The following is a 15,478-nucleotide window of genomic DNA, read 5'->3' on the forward strand; positions in this document are numbered from 1 at the left end:
TCAGACAGGCTCACCCTGCCCACTCAACTAGGCACATGCCTCCATCACGTGGCCCTGGCTTATTATCACACAGCTTTTCCCTTGTTTATCACTCTCCCTTCTTTGTGGAATTTTGTTCATTACTGTGGCCCCAAGACCTAGAATAGTTCCTGCAAAATAGCAGGGGCTTGAGAAACCTTTGTTGAATGAATAAACTGAAAGCTTTTTTGAAAAACACAATTATTTTTCTTTAATAGCATAGTAATATATAACGGGGAAAACTTGGAAAAGTTTGAATACAAAATACAGAAAGTACAACTTAGATCCATTATTAACATTCTGATTATCAAAGCATGAGGTGCACCTTCCCTTGTCTCCGTGTCTCCTGTGTGCAAGTGTAGTTCTATCGATGGCGTGTCAGCGTGTCAGTGGCATGTCGGCATGTCTATGGTATGTCAGTGTGTGGGTGCTTGTGCATAGACAGCCCTTTCAGGCTTCCTAAGGGGCCTTGGGCCCTCAGGCCTCCCTGACTCCTAGGCCACCCTTCTGTATCCATCCTGTTCCTGAGAACAGCCCCTCATGGAGGGCCTCCTCAAAGCCCAAGGCTGATCAAGAGTAAGGCTTAGCAACATAACCATGAGGTAGCTATGGTCTTCCTCATTTCTGGATGTGAGGACCGGGCCTCCGAGAGGCTGGCTGATGTCACAGAGGCCACGCAGCTGGCAAATGATTCCAATGATCTGAGGGTGCCAAGGTCTGGGTTCTCTCTACCTGTGGCTTTTAGGCCTCTCCAGCCTGATTACCTGCCCACCACGAGGTGCTACTCAGAGGGTCTGGGGCTCATTAAGAAAAGCTGAGAGGGGTCCCAGGGACAGGGTAGTGCAGTCACATCCACCAGTCCATGGACTCTTTGGGGCAGGCCCTGACGATGACCATACAGTGGGGCAGTCCCTTACACAGGATCTTCTCGGCCTCCTGACCCTCCCAGCCTAGCCCCTGAAGCTCAAGGACCCTGAGCTTGGGCATGGTGAGGCAGGAGGAGAGAATTTCAGCCGGGGTTGGCATTTCCGGGGTGATGAGCGGCCCCAGCAGGCAGAGACTCTCCAGGGCTGGCATGCCCTCCAGGACCGCCAGGCCGGGGGCAGAGAGGCCCCTCACGGTCAGCCGGATCTTCCGCACATCTCGGAGGTGGCGGCTGATGGCCAGGAGGGTGCTGTCGGCCGAGAGGGTGCAGCCCAGCACTTCCAGCCTCTGCAGGTAGCTCAGCTCCTGCAGGCCCATATCCAGCCCCGTCTCGGTCACACGGTAGGTGCCACCTAGCACTAGAGAGCGCAAGGCCCGGAAGCGCGTCAGGCCCTGCAGGTGCTCGTCTCGGAAGGCGGGGACGCGGTCCAGCACGATGCACTCAAGCAGGGGCAGCACCGTAGGGTCCTGCTCTTTCAGGAGCCAGGCCATGGAGATTTCACAGCTGTGCAACTCCAGGGTCCTCAGGGTGCTGGGTAGGCTGGTGATGGGCACCATGCTCAGGTTGGCCACATGTAGGCAGAGGCGCTTCAGGTTGGGGCACTTCTGGCCCAGGGCTCTCATCAGGGCAGGGGACAGCTGGGGAGCCTGGGAGCCTGAGAACAGGTAGCCACCCATCCGCAGGGAATGGAGCCGGGAGGCCATGTACCGGCGAAGGAGATGCCACATGACTTTTGGCCGCATCTGTAAGAGGTAGAGATGGGGGTAACTGCATTTGGAGGTTCTCAGGCTAGGAGTCCTGAGAGCAGTCAGAGCAGTCCAGTCAGAGCAGTAGCCACCGGCCTACGCCACAGACACAGCAACTTGGGATCAGAGCTGCGTTTGCGACCCACACCACAGCTCATGGCAACGCTGGATCCTTAACCCACTGAGCAAGGCCAGGGATTGAACCTGCAACCTCATGGTTCCTAGTCGGATTCATTAACCATTGAGCCATGACGGGAACTCCAGCCTGGAATATTCTGACCTCTAGGTTTGAATAAAAAAACATTGGCATAGAGTTCCCTGGTAGCCTGGCAGAGTTAAGCATCCGGCGTTGTCACTGCTGTGGCTCTGGTTACTGTTGTGACGCCGGTTCCAGTGCTGGCCCAGGAACTTTTCCTTGCCATGGGCACAGCCAAAAGGGGGAAAAAAAATTGGTAGAAAGATATCATAACATATCTGTCTCTAGAAAGAGAGTGGATTCTCATTACCTCCTGGAGTAAGGAAGAAAGCCAAGTGACCCAGCAGTATTTTTTATCTCCTTCTAATGATTCCCATAGAAATAAGCAACAGAAAACTGAGAAAGCCTAAAACTGTCCAGGGTAAGTTTGATCTAGGTTTAAAAAAAAAAAAAAAATTGGTGTTCCCACTGTGGCTCAAGGGAATCAGCGTCGTCTCTTCAGCACCAGGACATAGGACCCCAGGACAGCACAGTGGGTAAAAGATCCAGCATTGCCACAGCTGTGATGTAAGTAGGTCAAAACTGCAGCTCGGATCTGACCCCTGGCCTGGGAACTTCCATGTGCTTCTGAGCTGCCAAAAAAGGAAAACAAACAAACAAACAAAAAAGCAGCCTGGTAATAGTGAAAGCTGCAAAAATTAACCCTGGGAAGTTAGACTTAGTAGAAAACAAACTATAGAGTTTCCGTTGTGGCTCAGCAGGAACGAACCTGATTAGTATCCATGAGGATGTGGGTTCGATCCCTGGCCCCACTCACTGGGTCAAGGATCTGGTGTTGCCGTGAGCTGTGGTGTAGGTCACAGACATGGCTCGGATCCCGAGTTGTTGTGGTTGTGATGTAGGCCAGCAGCTGCAGCTCTGATTTGATCCCTAGTGTGGGAACTTCCATATGCTGCAGGTGTGGCCCTAAAAAAAAGCAAAAGAAAACAAACTATAACTAAATGATATCCTGTGCATTTCACTATATATACATTTTACCTTTAAAAAAAAAAAAGACAATGCATACCATAAAATCTGTTGATTACTTTTGATAGAGGAATCAAATCTTCCTGATCAAATTTAGACTTGCAAGTGTGGGTGGAGGGAAAGGGACTCACTAGAAATATTGTCCACTAAAAGTAACTCACCTGGGTAGAAACCACCACTGGGAAATTTTTTTTTCTTTTTTTTTTTTGCCTTTTTAGGGCCACACCTAAAACATATGGAGGTTCCCAGGCTAGGGGTAAAATCAGAGCTGCAGTTGCTGGCCTATATCACAACCACAGCAACTCAGGATCTGAGCCACATCTGTGACATACACTACAGCTCACAGCAACACAGGATCCTTAACCCACTGAGTGAGGCCAGGGATCAAACCTGCGTCCTCATGGATGCTAGTCAGATTCCCTTCTACTGCATCGCAACGGGAACTCAATTTTTTTTTTTTTTTCGTCTTTTTGCCTTTTCTGGAGCCACTCCCATGGCATATGGAGGTTCCCAGGCTAGGGGTCTAATCAGAGCCACAGCAACACGGGATCCAAGCCGCGTCTGCAACCTACACCACAGCTCACGGCAATTCCGGATCCTTAACCCACTGAGCGAGGCCAGGGATCGAACCCACAACCTCATGGTTCCTAGTCAGATTCGTTAACCACTGAGCCATGACGGGAACTCCAATTTCTTTTTTTTTTTTTTTTGGAAAAAATTTAAATGGTCACAAAGCCAGAGAATGAATCACCTTTACTGGTAAAAGGACAAATGAGCAAATCCTTTAAGTTTTATAACATCAAACATTGGCCAGGATGTGGCAAAGCAGGTATCTGGTCCTGCGGTTGGGACTTGGTCTCACTAATTTGTAATGCGATCTGGTGGTTTCCACTGAAAACTAAAATGTGGACACCCACTGGCATCTGTGTTTTTGTTCCCCCTTAGTGTGTATGTATGTGTATGTTTTGTTTTATTTCATTCCCTCTTTTATTTATTTTTTTAACTGAAGTATGATTTACAATGTTGTGTTAGTTCCGGGTGTACAGCAAAGTGATTCTGTTATGCATATTAAAAAATCTATTATTTTTCAGATTCTTTTCCATTCAAAGTAATTATAAGATATTGAATAAGGTTTCTTGTGCTATACAGTAGGTTCTTATAGGTTATCTATTTTATATATATAGCAGTGTGTATATGTTAATCCCTAACTCCTAATTTATACCCACCCCACCCCACCCCCGTTTTGTTTTTAAGATTATAGGAGCACCTGCTGCCTCCCTGGGGAAGAAGTTGACTTGGGTGACAGAGGTAAAGAGAGACTTTACTTTCCAATTTTCACTATTTTGTACATTTTGAATCTTTTGTGTGAATTTTTTTGCCCCCACCCTCCACTTAATATGTTTTTAAACTAATTCTTTGGTTTTTTGATTTTGGTTTTTGGGGTGGTTTCTTTTTTGGCTGCCCCAGGGCATATGAAGTTCTCCAGCCAGGGATCAAATCTGAGCCAGAGCTGCAACCTAGGCTGCAGCTGCTGCAATGCCTGATCCTTTATCCATTTCACCATACATTGTTACAATGTGTCAACTTTTTTACAAGAATTATTCATGATTTGTGATTTTTAAAAATTGTACCTCAGAAAGAAAAATGTAAAACAAACGTTCTAGTTAATCTCTATTATGTGTGCTAAAGTGTTTAGGGATAAAGTGGACTCCTGTCTGCAACTTATTTTGAAGTGCATTTTAAAAATAAAATGGAGGCGTTTCCCCTGTGTTGCAGTGAAAATGAATCCAACTAGTATCCATGAGGATACAGATTCCATCCCTGGCCTCGCTCATTGGGTCAGGGATCCAGCATTGTCCTTGAGCTGTGATGTAAGTCGAAAACACAACTTGTATCCTGCGTTACTATGGCTGGGGTGTAGGCCGGCAGCAGCAGTTCCAATGTGACCCTTAGCCTGGGAAATTCCATATGCCACGGGTGTGGCCCTAAAAAGCAAAAAATTGGGAGTTCCTGTCGTGGTGCAGCAGAAATGAATCTGACAAGGAACCATGAGGTTGCAGGTTCGGGTTCGATCCCTGGCCTTGCTCAGTGGATTAAGGATCCCACGTTGCTGTGGCTCTGAGGTAGCCTGGCAGCTACAGCTCCAATTAGACCCCTAGCCTGGGAACTGCCATGTGCTGCCGGTGGGGCCCTAAAAAGACAAAAAAAAAGAGGCAAAAAAAAAAGCAAAAAAATTTTAAATTTTTTAAAAAGTAAAGTGGAGTTCCCACTGTGGCCCAACGTAATCAGCTGCATCTCTGGAGCACTGGGATGCAGGTTCAATCCCCACCAGGCAGTGTGTTAAGGATTCTGCATTGCTGCAGTTGTGGAGTAGGTCGAAACTACAGCTCAAATCTGATAACTGGCCCAGGAACTTCCATATGTTGGGGTACAGCCATAAAAAGAAAAAGAAAAAAGAAGAGAAAATAAAATGGGGAGTTCCCTGCTGGCCCAGTGGGTTAAGGATCTGGTGTTGTCACTGCTGTAGTTCTGGTTACTGCTGTGGCGTGAGTTCAATCCCTAGCCCAGGAACTTCCACCTGCCATGTGTGCAACCAAAAATAAACAAATAAAATTAAAAATAAAAGTAAAATGGATTGATGGATGGAAAGAGGGATGGATGGATCAACAGATGATAAAAACAAATGAAGGTGAATATTAATGGTGGGCAACTCCGTGATCTTTGTACTATTCTTTTTTTTTTTTTTTTTGGTCTTTTAAAGGCTACACCCTACCCTCAGCCTATGGAAGTTCCCAGGCTAGGGGTCTAACTGGAACTGCAGCTTCCAGCCTATGCCACAGCCACAGCCACAGCAATTCAGGATCCAAGCCTCATCTGTGACCTACACCGAAGCTCAAGGCACTAGATCATTAACCTGAGCAGGGCCAGGCATCGAATCCACATCCTCATGGATACTAGTTAGGTTCGTTACCACTGAGCCATGACAGGAACTATTCTTTCAACTTTTATATATGTTTGAAATTTTTCATAATAAAATAGTAAAAAAAAAATTATCATTTTTTAAAAGGTGATTTCAATAAAAATAATTTCTCTACAAGGCCACGATACCTTATCCAAAACTCCTGGAGACAGTTAGATTTCAGAATTCAGAATTAACATGGTACAAATGTCAAGGGCAGCACTTTATTATCAGATTAATATTTTTCAGTATAACACGATCTTTTTTAAATGCTGCGCCTGTGAAATACGGAAGTTCCCAGGCCAGGAAGTGAATCCGAGCCATAGCTTTGGCAATGCCAGATCCTTTAACCCACTGTGCCTGGAACAAAACCCGCACCTCCATAGCAACCTGATCCTTTAATATGTCTTTTTATTCTATGTAGGTTAAGAGAAAAGACAAGGAGTTCCCGTCGTGGCGCAGTGGTTAACGAATCTGACTAGGAACCATGAGGTTGCGGGTTCGGTCCCTGCCCTTGCTCAGTGGGTTAAGGATCCGGAATTGCCGCGAGCTGTGGTGTAGGTTGCAGACGCGGCTCGGATCTCGCGTTGCTGTGGCTCTGGCGTAGGCCGGCAGCTACAGCTCCGATTGGACCCCTAGCCTGGGAACCTCCATATGCCGCGGGAGCGGCCCAAGAAATAGAAAAAAAAAAAAAAAAAGAAAAGACAAGAATAGCCTTACACTAATTCACATAAGGTTTTGCCATCAAATGAATTTGTGCCAAGCTTACAGAAAACTTTTCACTTTGCTGGCTTTTTGATTTTGGAATTGCAGATGAAAAACTGAAAACAAAAAAATATAAAGGACCCTACATCTTAGAAACTGCTCTTCCAGGTTTAAGAGTAAATAGTACCTGGACACAAGAAGATAGACAAAAGGACATTCTTGTGCAACAAGAACCAGCAGCATTAGTAACACCTGGGGAGCTGTGAGAAATTCAGAACCTAAGGCCCTACTCCAGGCCACTGAATCAGAATCTGCATTTTAACAAGATCCCCATAGGTGATTCATATACATAGTAAAGAGACAATTTGTGAACTTATAAAGCTGTTTGTGGAGTTCCCCTTGTGGTGCAGCAAAATGAATCTAACTAGTGTCCATGAGGATGCAGGTTTAATCCCTGGCCTCATTCAGTGGTTTGGGTATCTGGCATTGCTGTGAGTTGCGGTGTAGGTCACAGACTCAGCTCGGATCACATGTTGCTGTTGCTGTGGGGTAGGGTGGCAGCTGCAGCTCTGATTCGACCCCTAACCTGGGAATTTCCATATGCCACCAGTGGGGCCCTAAAAAGCAAAAAAAAAAAAAAAAAAGCTGTTTGTAATAGGAAATAATCTAACCATCTGTCAACAGCAAAGTCGATAAACAAATTGTGGTATATTCATTTAAGCGTGGTTAAAAGGAATGAATTAGATTTACAAGTCCCAGTTATCTCAAAAGCAATGTGTGAATAAAGCTGGTTGGGGGTAGTTCCCATTGTGGCTCAGCAGAAACAAACCCAACTGGTATCTATGAGGATGAGAGTAGGATCCCTGGCCTCACTCAGTGGGTTAAAGATCCATCTGTTGCCATGAGCTAAATGCATCTCAGATCCCAAGTTGCAGTGGCTGTGGCTTAGGCCGGCAACTGCAGCTCTGACTGGATTTTCCATATGCTGCAGGTGCAGCCATAAAAAAAACAAAAGAAAAGCTGGTTAGGGGTAAAATAGCATTTCATTATCTAAATAGAATAGGGTTATCTAAACTCTAGAAATGGAATTCCCTTGTGACTCAGCAGTTAAGGATCCAACATTGTCACTGTAGTTGTTTGTGTGGCTCCTGTGGGGTACAGGTTCCATCCACGGTCCGGGAACTTCCGCACACCACCAATAAAGAAAAAAAATAGTGGAGGGTTTCAAAAAGTGCAACAAATAACCTGTAAATGTTGTATGTATATATGTATACATAAACATTTATGTTTCTCAAGATCTGCAGCAAATAAAGCAAAGGTTAATAAAGGTTAAATCTAGATGGTGAGTACATGGTTTCAGATATTATCCCCTATGCATTTCCATTTGTATTTAAAATAGTTCATAATAAAAAGAAAAATAAAATGCAGGAGTTCCCGTCGTGGCTCAGTGGTTGACAATCCGACTAGGAACCATGAGGTTGCAGGTTCAATCCCTGGTCTTGCTCAGTGGGTTGGGGATCCAGCATTGCCCTGAGCCGTGGTGTAGGTCGCAGATGCGGCTCGGATCCGGCGTTGCTGTGGCTCTGGAGTGGGCGGGAGGCTACGGCTCCGGTTGGACCCCTAGCCTGAGAACCTCCATGTGCCGCAGGAGCGGCTCTAGAAAAGGCAAAACGACAAAAAGGCAAAAAAAAACAAACAAACAAACAAACAAAAAAAAACAACGGAAGAAAGTGGAAATGGTGTGATTGCACTCTTCAGGAGATTACTTCTGGAAATAAGTTGACTACAAAAAATTACTTTTCCGTGAAAACTCATCAATAAGCCCTTTCCCCAAACGATCTTGGTTATACCCATTATTTTGGAGATGGAGAAATTGAGGCCCAGAGGTCACAGCTGAGCAAGCAGGCGGCGCAGCCGGGAGCACCTGGGAGAGCCTCGCTCGAAACAAGGGTTGGAGGCGTGGTCCTTGAGGTCAGGCTAAACCTACCGAGGCCCAGGCCTTCCCGGCCAGCCCCGCATACCGTGTAGAGCGTCAGGTCGACATGTCGCCACAGCCACCGGTCGTCCACCAGCCTCTTCCAGCGGTGACAGACCCTGGGGGAGGGGACCCGCCGTTAGAACGACCACGGCCCCGCGGGGTCCAGGTCTGCACCTCCTAGCATGCCCCCCGCCCGGCCCCTCCCTCCCGCGGGGCGGGGCCGCACCTGGAGATGCGGATCCGGTCCCGGACCGGGAGGTAAGAGAAGATCTCCAACAGGACAGAGTCCGGCAAGTCGGCAAAAGTCGCCATCATCCCGCCGACACGCATTTCCGTTTCCGTCCAGAGGGACTCGGGGACTCGTTCTGAGGGCGACCAAGGAGGTGGGGGAAGTGAGGGTGCTGGCACGGAGGTGGTCGCGGCTTCAGGTAGCCAGCAGAGATTCAGCTTTCCTCTTGCGGGGACGTGGCTGGGCACTGGAGCCAGAGCAGCACAGGATCTGAACGCCGAACCAAAAATGCAGCTGAGAACTGGGACTAAGCCGGGAAGGCGGGGCTGAGGCGGTGACGCAAACCAAGGGCGGGGTTAAGGGGGGGGAAACCTTACTCTGGGGGCGAGGCCGGGACGAGGGCCGAACCCAGAAGGCGGGGCTGGGGCGGTGACAAGCCCTGAAGGCGGGATTGAGGGCAGAGCCGAGAGCAGAGGACTCCGCAGAGAGAGGTCTCAGCTTTAGAGCTTTGTGATGCATGTACATGAGGGTAAATTTGCAAGAGTGAAATAGCTTTTGTTTTGTTTATAAATAGCTTGTTAAAAGGAGTGTTGAATTTTTCGTTTTTATTGATGGTGTCAAATGATTCTCCTCAGAACCTGAACTGACTTCCTTCTCGTAAACAGCACTCATTTTTATAAGTTGCAATTCATAAAGGCAGTGAAATTTACTCAAGCATTCCCGTATTGATGAGTATTCCGGTTGCTTCCAGACCTATTACCATAAACAATATTGGAGCTAAGCATTCTGTTACATATGTATGTATGTATATACGTATGCAGGTTTATGTACACACATATATATAATATACTTCCTATGTTTTTATTTCTATAGGATAAATAAACAGGAGCTGTGCTTATGGGTCAAAGGACATGAGGAGTTTAATTCTGAGTAGCTTTTGCCAAATCACACTCAACAAATGGCAATAAATGTTTTTAATACACACAAGAAATTGGAGATGCTGAAAACTGTTTCAAAAAGAAATGCAAACTCATTAAGATGTACATGCTAAATGTGTGCAATTTGGTATACCAACTGTACCTGAATAAAACTTAAATAATCTGTATGCTTACACTTATCCATAAATAAATTCAAAGTAAAACACTATGGAATTCACTTATCAGATTAAGAAAGATGAGGAAGCCAAAAAATACCCACACTGGCTCTGATATGAGGAAACAGACTTTCTCAACCACAGCAGTTGGGGCAGAATTGATGCAAAATCTTTGAAGACAGTTTGGCAACATAAGATTGTAGCCCCTGTCAGACCAAGCATCCCACTTCTAGGATCTCAAATTGTCAGAAAGAACGAGGTAAAAAAAAAAAAAAAAAAAAAAAAAAAAAAAAAAAAAAAAACAAAGGAGTTCCCGTCGTGGCGCAGTGGTTAACAAATCCGACTAGGAACCATGAGGTTGCGGGTTCGGTCCCTGCCCTTGCTCATTGGTTTAAGGATCCGGCATTGCTATGAGCTGTGGTGTAGGTTGCAGACGAGGCTTGGATCCCGCGTTGCTGTGGCTCTGGCGTAGGCCGGTGGCTACAGCTCCGATTCGACCCCTAGCCTGGGAAACTCCATATGCCTCGGGAGCAGCCCAAGAGATAGCTAAAAAGACACACACACACACACACACAAAAAAAAAACCAGAGGATAAAACTGCAGCCTACCAGATCCTCAGGGCAGAGCCCCCTTCCCTGCCTGCTTACATCTCTCACAAGCATCCTATCCTAATAAATCTATTACTTGCCTATCAAAAGAAAGAAAGAAAAAAAAAAAAGTCAGTGGAGGGAGTTCCCATCATGGCTCAGCAGTAACGAACCTGGCTAGTATCCACAAGGACTCAAGTTCAATCCCTGGCTTTGATCAGTGGGTTAAGGATCCAGTGTACGTGAGCTGTGGTTTAGGCCAGCAGCTGTAGCTCCAATTCAAGCCCTAGCCTGGGAACTTCCATATGCCTCAGGTGCAGCCCCAAAAAGCAAAAAAGAAAGAAAAGAAAAGAAGAATCATCTCCTGCCCCATCAAGCATACAGGAGTGGAGGGATAGGAACTGTCACATCTAAGCTCCTTCCTCTGGCTCAGAAATTTAGGCAACAAGAGACAGAGAGGCCCTGCCCAGTTTGCTCCCTGAGTCATGACCCAGAACTCTCCCTCCTGGGAAGCATTTATCTCCAGCCAGGAGCAGCTCTGTCAGCAGATCCTTCAGTTTCCCAGACAGGAGGATGGAGCTGACCTGGCCCCTCCGTGACCACTGAGTCCCCTCATGGGAAGTTCCAAATGATAATTACCAGGATGTGGAAAGAGGTCTCTTACATAAGGTGTCCTGTCTCCTGAGGCACCTCCCTCTCCCATCTGGCTCCCAGTGGCAGCCTAGTCCTGGGACTTCCCATTGTCCTCCCCCTCTACTTCCTCAGGATGCCTTAGTCCAGCTGGGGTTGGCAGCCCCCCAGTAGATCCCCATTCCTCCCTCCAGAGGGGCCCAAACCCCCAACAATCCCAGACTTTATTTTCCTCCCCTTTCAGCAGTGATCCTCACTACTTTTCAGCCTCCCCCAGCCCATAACTTAGTATCATGATCCTGTGCTTGAGCCAACTTTGAATCAAACACTGAGAAATCAGTGTTTGTTAAAAATGCATTTACTTTTTTCTCCTCATTACAAAGTAACATATGTTCATTGTAGATAATCTGGGAAAACACCAAAAGTGCCCAAAAGAGGAATATGAGACCCAGCAATTCCACCATCTAGCTGTAACCACCATCAACAGCTGGTGTGACCTAGTTTTTTTGTTTTGTTGGTTTTGTTTTTGTTTTCTCTTTTTTGGCTTCCCCTCAGAATATGCAGTTCCTGCGCCAGGGATCAGATCCCAGCTACAGTTGCGACCTACAGCCACACCTGCCAAAATGCCAGATCCTTTAACCCACTGTGCCAGGCCCGGGATCAAACCTGAGTCCTGGCGTGGCAGAGACACCGTGGATCCCGTTGCACCAGAGTGGGAACTCCGTGACCTAGTATTCCTATGTGAATCCAAAGATGTGCTCCTTCCAAATTTCCCTCAGGCTCATCCTTGACCTTCCCATCTCTCCTCTTGTTCCATCTGTTCTTCTGCAAGAGGACGTCAGGGGCTGGGCCAAGACCAATCCTTCCTGCAATCCTAGGGTGGGAATTGCTATCCCCTTTCATAGATGAGGAAAATGAGAATCAGAGAAGGAAAGTGCTGAGATGACACAGCTTAATAATAACGCGTAAGTTGGGGTTTTCAGAGGGATTCTGCAGGGAGTAGAGGAATAACACGTCAAAGTTCTGAGGCAGGAAGGGCCTGGGACTCTAGCGTTTGAGGTGCGACTTATGGAAGTTCCTAAGCTAAGGGTCAAATTGGAGCTACAGCGCCGGCCACAGTCTCAACAACACCATTCCCTAGCCATGCCTGAGACCTACACTACCGTTCATGGCAACACCTGTATCTTTAACCCACTGATCAGGGCCAGGGATCAAACCCGCGTCCGCATGGATACTAACTAGTCGGTTAATATCGTTACCGCTGAACCACAACGGGAACACCAAGGTGGAATTTCTTAGACTTATTCTTTAAGGCAGCGCAGCACAGACAAGGTTACCAAGCATCTGCCCTTTCCCCAGGATGGAATCTCATGTCTTTCACCTAAACTCATCCCAATTTGAGAAAGTGTACCGGTTGAATCAGAAGTGGAGGCCCCTTTTCAGAGTGAATCCTTTTATGCTTTCCAAACTAGGAGAATACTGTCAGCTGAGAAAGTACAGTTCAACGGTTAGGTCTGTCTACTGGCAGGCTGGATCTAGGGAGGGGTGTTCCGTGTCACACCAGCCCTGGATCCGAAAGGCAAGGTTAGGATCTGGTACAAGGTGCCCCCTGCAGGGCGTGAGAAACAGCCCTGGGAGATTTTGCGCTTGTGCAGCTTCCAGCTTCCTTGTCAGTGTTGCAGGTTGGCGTGCAATGGGAACTTCATTCTGGTAAATACTAGTATTCAGGCCAGGATCAGGAGGCTCCTTCGCTTGCTGGCTTTAGTTTGCACCCCAGATGTCCCTGGCGAGATAGCCAGAGGGGAGGGCTGAGCAAAACGTTTCCAAACCCTGAATGAAGGCAGGAGGGCGGACCGGATGCCTCAGAACTCGACCTAAGCTCCCCGTAGCCCTGAAGCTGCAGTTAGAGGCTTCATCGGGTTCAAGAACAGGAGGTCATCCCCCCTTCCCAGGACGTCCCTCAGGAGCCCCTGGCCTCCCCAGCAGATGCCACACCTGACGGCGTTTCGGCACAGTGAAGGGCTTTCAACCAACGGCATCCAATCGGCTGGGCGCCAGTCCATGACCTCTGACTCTCCATGTTCCTTCTCCGCACGGGCTGCGACCTTCACTTGGCCCCGTGCACCGTCTGCAGGTGTCCTCCTGCCCAGGCTTGGGACCACAAATCCGCTCCTGGGAACCGACTTCCCGCCCAGGAGGCGGCGAACTCTGCGGAGTGTTGACAGGCACTGGGAGGAGCCAGGGCCAGGGCTTCCGGCCGAGCACTTCCGCTTCCGGTTCTTAGCGTCGACTCTGTCCCAGGCTCTACCTTCCAGCGAAGAGGTTGTGGCGTCTGCTGGTTCCAGGCGTTTCTTGGTGAGAGGGCCGGGTGGAGAGGGCTGGAGTCGGGGAAAGCTGATGGAACTTGACCATAGTGGATCAGCGGGACTGCGAGAGGCAAGGCGGGGCCTTCAGGCTACCTGAAGCGGGAAGGGGCCAGGGCGGGGGGGCAAGTGGGGGGTGGAGGTTTGGCTGCCTGGGTTCCACGGTCGCCTGGAGTCTGAAGTCCTTGGACACAGGATTCGGGGCCCAGGAGGACCTCAGTGTCGGGGATTGCGCGGGGCGTGAATGTAAGACTCAACAATTGGGGGTCTTGGGACCCTGGAAGACCCCTGAAGTCCAAATTCTCTTGCCTCCTCATCCCCACCCTGTGTAGCTCCAGACAGGATGATCGAGGTTGTTTGCAACGACCGTCTGGGGAAGAAGGTCCGCGTTAAATGCAAGTATCCTTTGGCGGCCAAGAGACAGTGGTTTCCTGGGGGTGCTTGGCTTGAGGCGGGCTGCTCAGTCTGTGCCGTAGGGTGATTCTAGTTAAACCTGGGAGGCGGGGACGGGAGTGGGATCCTGGCAGAGTGCATTCGGTCCTGGAATGCCCTCTTCCTCGTTCTATCTCCCCCTTCCATTTTCCTTAACTCCTTCGTGCCCAGTACGGATGACACCATCGGGGACCTTAAGAAGCTGATCGCAGCCCAAACTGGCACCCGTTGGAACAAGATCGTATTGAAGAAGTGGTGAGTACAGTGGTGGAGATGGGAGCTGGAAAGGAGCTGGCCAGAGACTTTGGGTGGGTGAGTGCTGCAGCCAGCCCTTTGCTCAGGCAGAACTCCTCAGCATGCCTCCAGAATGAAGAGCCTTTTTAAAGTTTTTTTCTGAAAACTTTTTATCCCTTAGGTACACGATTTTTAAGGACCACGTGTCTCTGGGGGACTGTATCCTTTGTGATTTCTTGAGGAAGGGTTTTCATACCCAGACTTGGTTCTCCTTGTTCTATATATAGACTGGAGTCTATATGAGATTATGCACATAATGTATTTAACTTAGTATGTGGTACATGGTGTTTAGAAAATGGGAGCCATGTGATTATTTTGTTGGGGCAGGAGGGTGGTTGGTGAAGTATTTTGACATGGCTTCTAAGACTTTGACACTTTGGAGTTCCCATCATGGCTCAGCAGTAACGAACCTGACTGGTATCCATGAAGACACGGGTTTGATCCCTGGCCTCGCTGAGTGGGTTAAGGATCCAGTATTTTGCCCTGAGTTGTGGTGTAGGTCACAGACGAGGTCAGATTCTGAGTTGCTATTGCTGTGGCTATGGCATAAGCCAGCAGTTGCAGCTCTGATTCGACCCCTAGCCTGGGAACTTCCATATGCTGCAAGTATGGCCCTAAAAGGCAAAAAAAAAAAAAAAAAAAAAAAGAGGGTTTGCAGTCAAAATATTTATTACTGAGTTCCACCTTAGTTGGGCAGGAAGTCACGGTGGAGTAAGACTCAGGCTTATGTGTTGTACAAGAGGATCATGTACTTTTTATTTAAAAGTTTGGATTCTTTTCAAATCAAAATGACCTAGTCCAAAAATGTGGCTACCAGCTGTGAGAGATGGGAGGGGTGGGGGGGGTTCAACCCCACCCTGATGATTCCTTGACTCATTTACTTCAGATGAAATCCATGATGGGATGAACCTGGAGCTTTATTACCAATAAAGCAGAATTCCTTCCCCCCCTACCTTGCCCTTCTCTCTTCTCCTACCCTCACCCCCCACAATAGTGTGGCTGCTTGTTTTTGAAAACTCATGTTAATAAAAACTTAGAGGCTACTTCATTGTTGTCATCTTTGAGTGAGGGCTGTCTCTTGAGGGGAGGGTTGGTATGTGGTTGTCACTATCTTCACAGTAACTAGCTGCTCAGTAAGAGTTCAGGATTGACTGGATCAGTGAAGAGTCAGCCAGTGGGCTGGGAGCCTGAGTTGGAAAACCAGAGCTTTGGGGCTTGCCGTATGTTTCTGAAGGTCAAGAAATCCTGGGATCACTGGCATCCTAATAGATAGAGGAACCTCTGAGTAAGAACAGTA

The 15,478-nt window shown here is 47.9% G+C and overlaps 2 protein-coding genes and 1 long non-coding RNA gene across 8 annotated transcripts; 1 reads left to right on the forward strand and 2 right to left on the reverse strand.

Annotated features, from left to right (window-relative positions):
• Window positions 1-202: 202 nt before the first annotated feature.
• Window positions 203-9,104, reverse strand: FBXL12 (F-box and leucine rich repeat protein 12). 4 transcript variants are annotated; one of them, XM_003123231.6, is made up of 3 exons: window positions 8,780-9,104; window positions 8,597-8,669; window positions 203-1,686 (listed from the first exon to the last, which is right to left on the reverse strand). In XM_003123231.6, the coding sequence occupies exons 1-3, from the start codon at window positions 8,881-8,883 to the stop codon at window positions 865-867; spliced, it is 999 nt and encodes a 332-aa protein (XP_003123279.3). In that variant the 5' UTR covers window positions 8,884-9,104; the 3' UTR covers window positions 203-864. The 4 variants fall into 4 exon arrangements, with proteins under 4 accessions (XP_003123279.3, XP_013842874.1, XP_005654901.1 ...); XM_013987420.2 differs by having other exon boundaries at window positions 8,563-8,669; XM_005654844.2 differs by lacking the exon at window positions 8,597-8,669.
• Window positions 9,105-11,434: 2,330 nt separating this feature from the next.
• Window positions 11,435-13,302, reverse strand: LOC146405491 (uncharacterized). Its single transcript, XR_014837576.1, has 2 exons — window positions 13,088-13,302; window positions 11,435-12,875 (listed from the first exon to the last, which is right to left on the reverse strand). It is a non-coding gene; the product is annotated as an uncharacterized LOC146405491 (long non-coding RNA).
• An 84-nt stretch (window positions 13,303-13,386) lies between these two features.
• Window positions 13,387-15,224, forward strand: UBL5 (ubiquitin like 5). Of its 3 annotated transcripts, none has more exons than XM_013987405.3 (5): window positions 13,387-13,528; window positions 13,788-13,854; window positions 14,059-14,142; window positions 14,303-14,340; window positions 15,068-15,224. In XM_013987405.3, exons 2-5 carry the CDS (start codon window positions 13,799-13,801, stop codon window positions 15,109-15,111), a joined length of 222 nt encoding a protein of 73 aa, XP_013842859.1. In that variant the 5' UTR covers window positions 13,387-13,528; window positions 13,788-13,798; the 3' UTR covers window positions 15,112-15,224. The 3 variants fall into 3 exon arrangements, with proteins under 3 accessions (XP_013842859.1, XP_013842857.1, NP_001191045.1); XM_013987403.3 differs by having other exon boundaries at window positions 13,387-13,447; NM_001204116.1 differs by lacking the exon at window positions 13,387-13,528 and having other exon boundaries at window positions 13,795-13,854; window positions 15,068-15,161.
• Window positions 15,225-15,478: the final 254 nt, after the last annotated feature.

The sequence above is a fragment of the Sus scrofa genome, chromosome 2 (genome assembly GCF_054392235.1).
Source record: "Sus scrofa isolate SSC_HxYL_T2T_F1_AM1 chromosome 2, Sscrofa_HxYL_maternal_Yorkshire_Landrace_v2.0, whole genome shotgun sequence".
Classification (NCBI taxonomy): Eukaryota; Metazoa; Chordata; class Mammalia; order Artiodactyla; family Suidae; genus Sus; species Sus scrofa.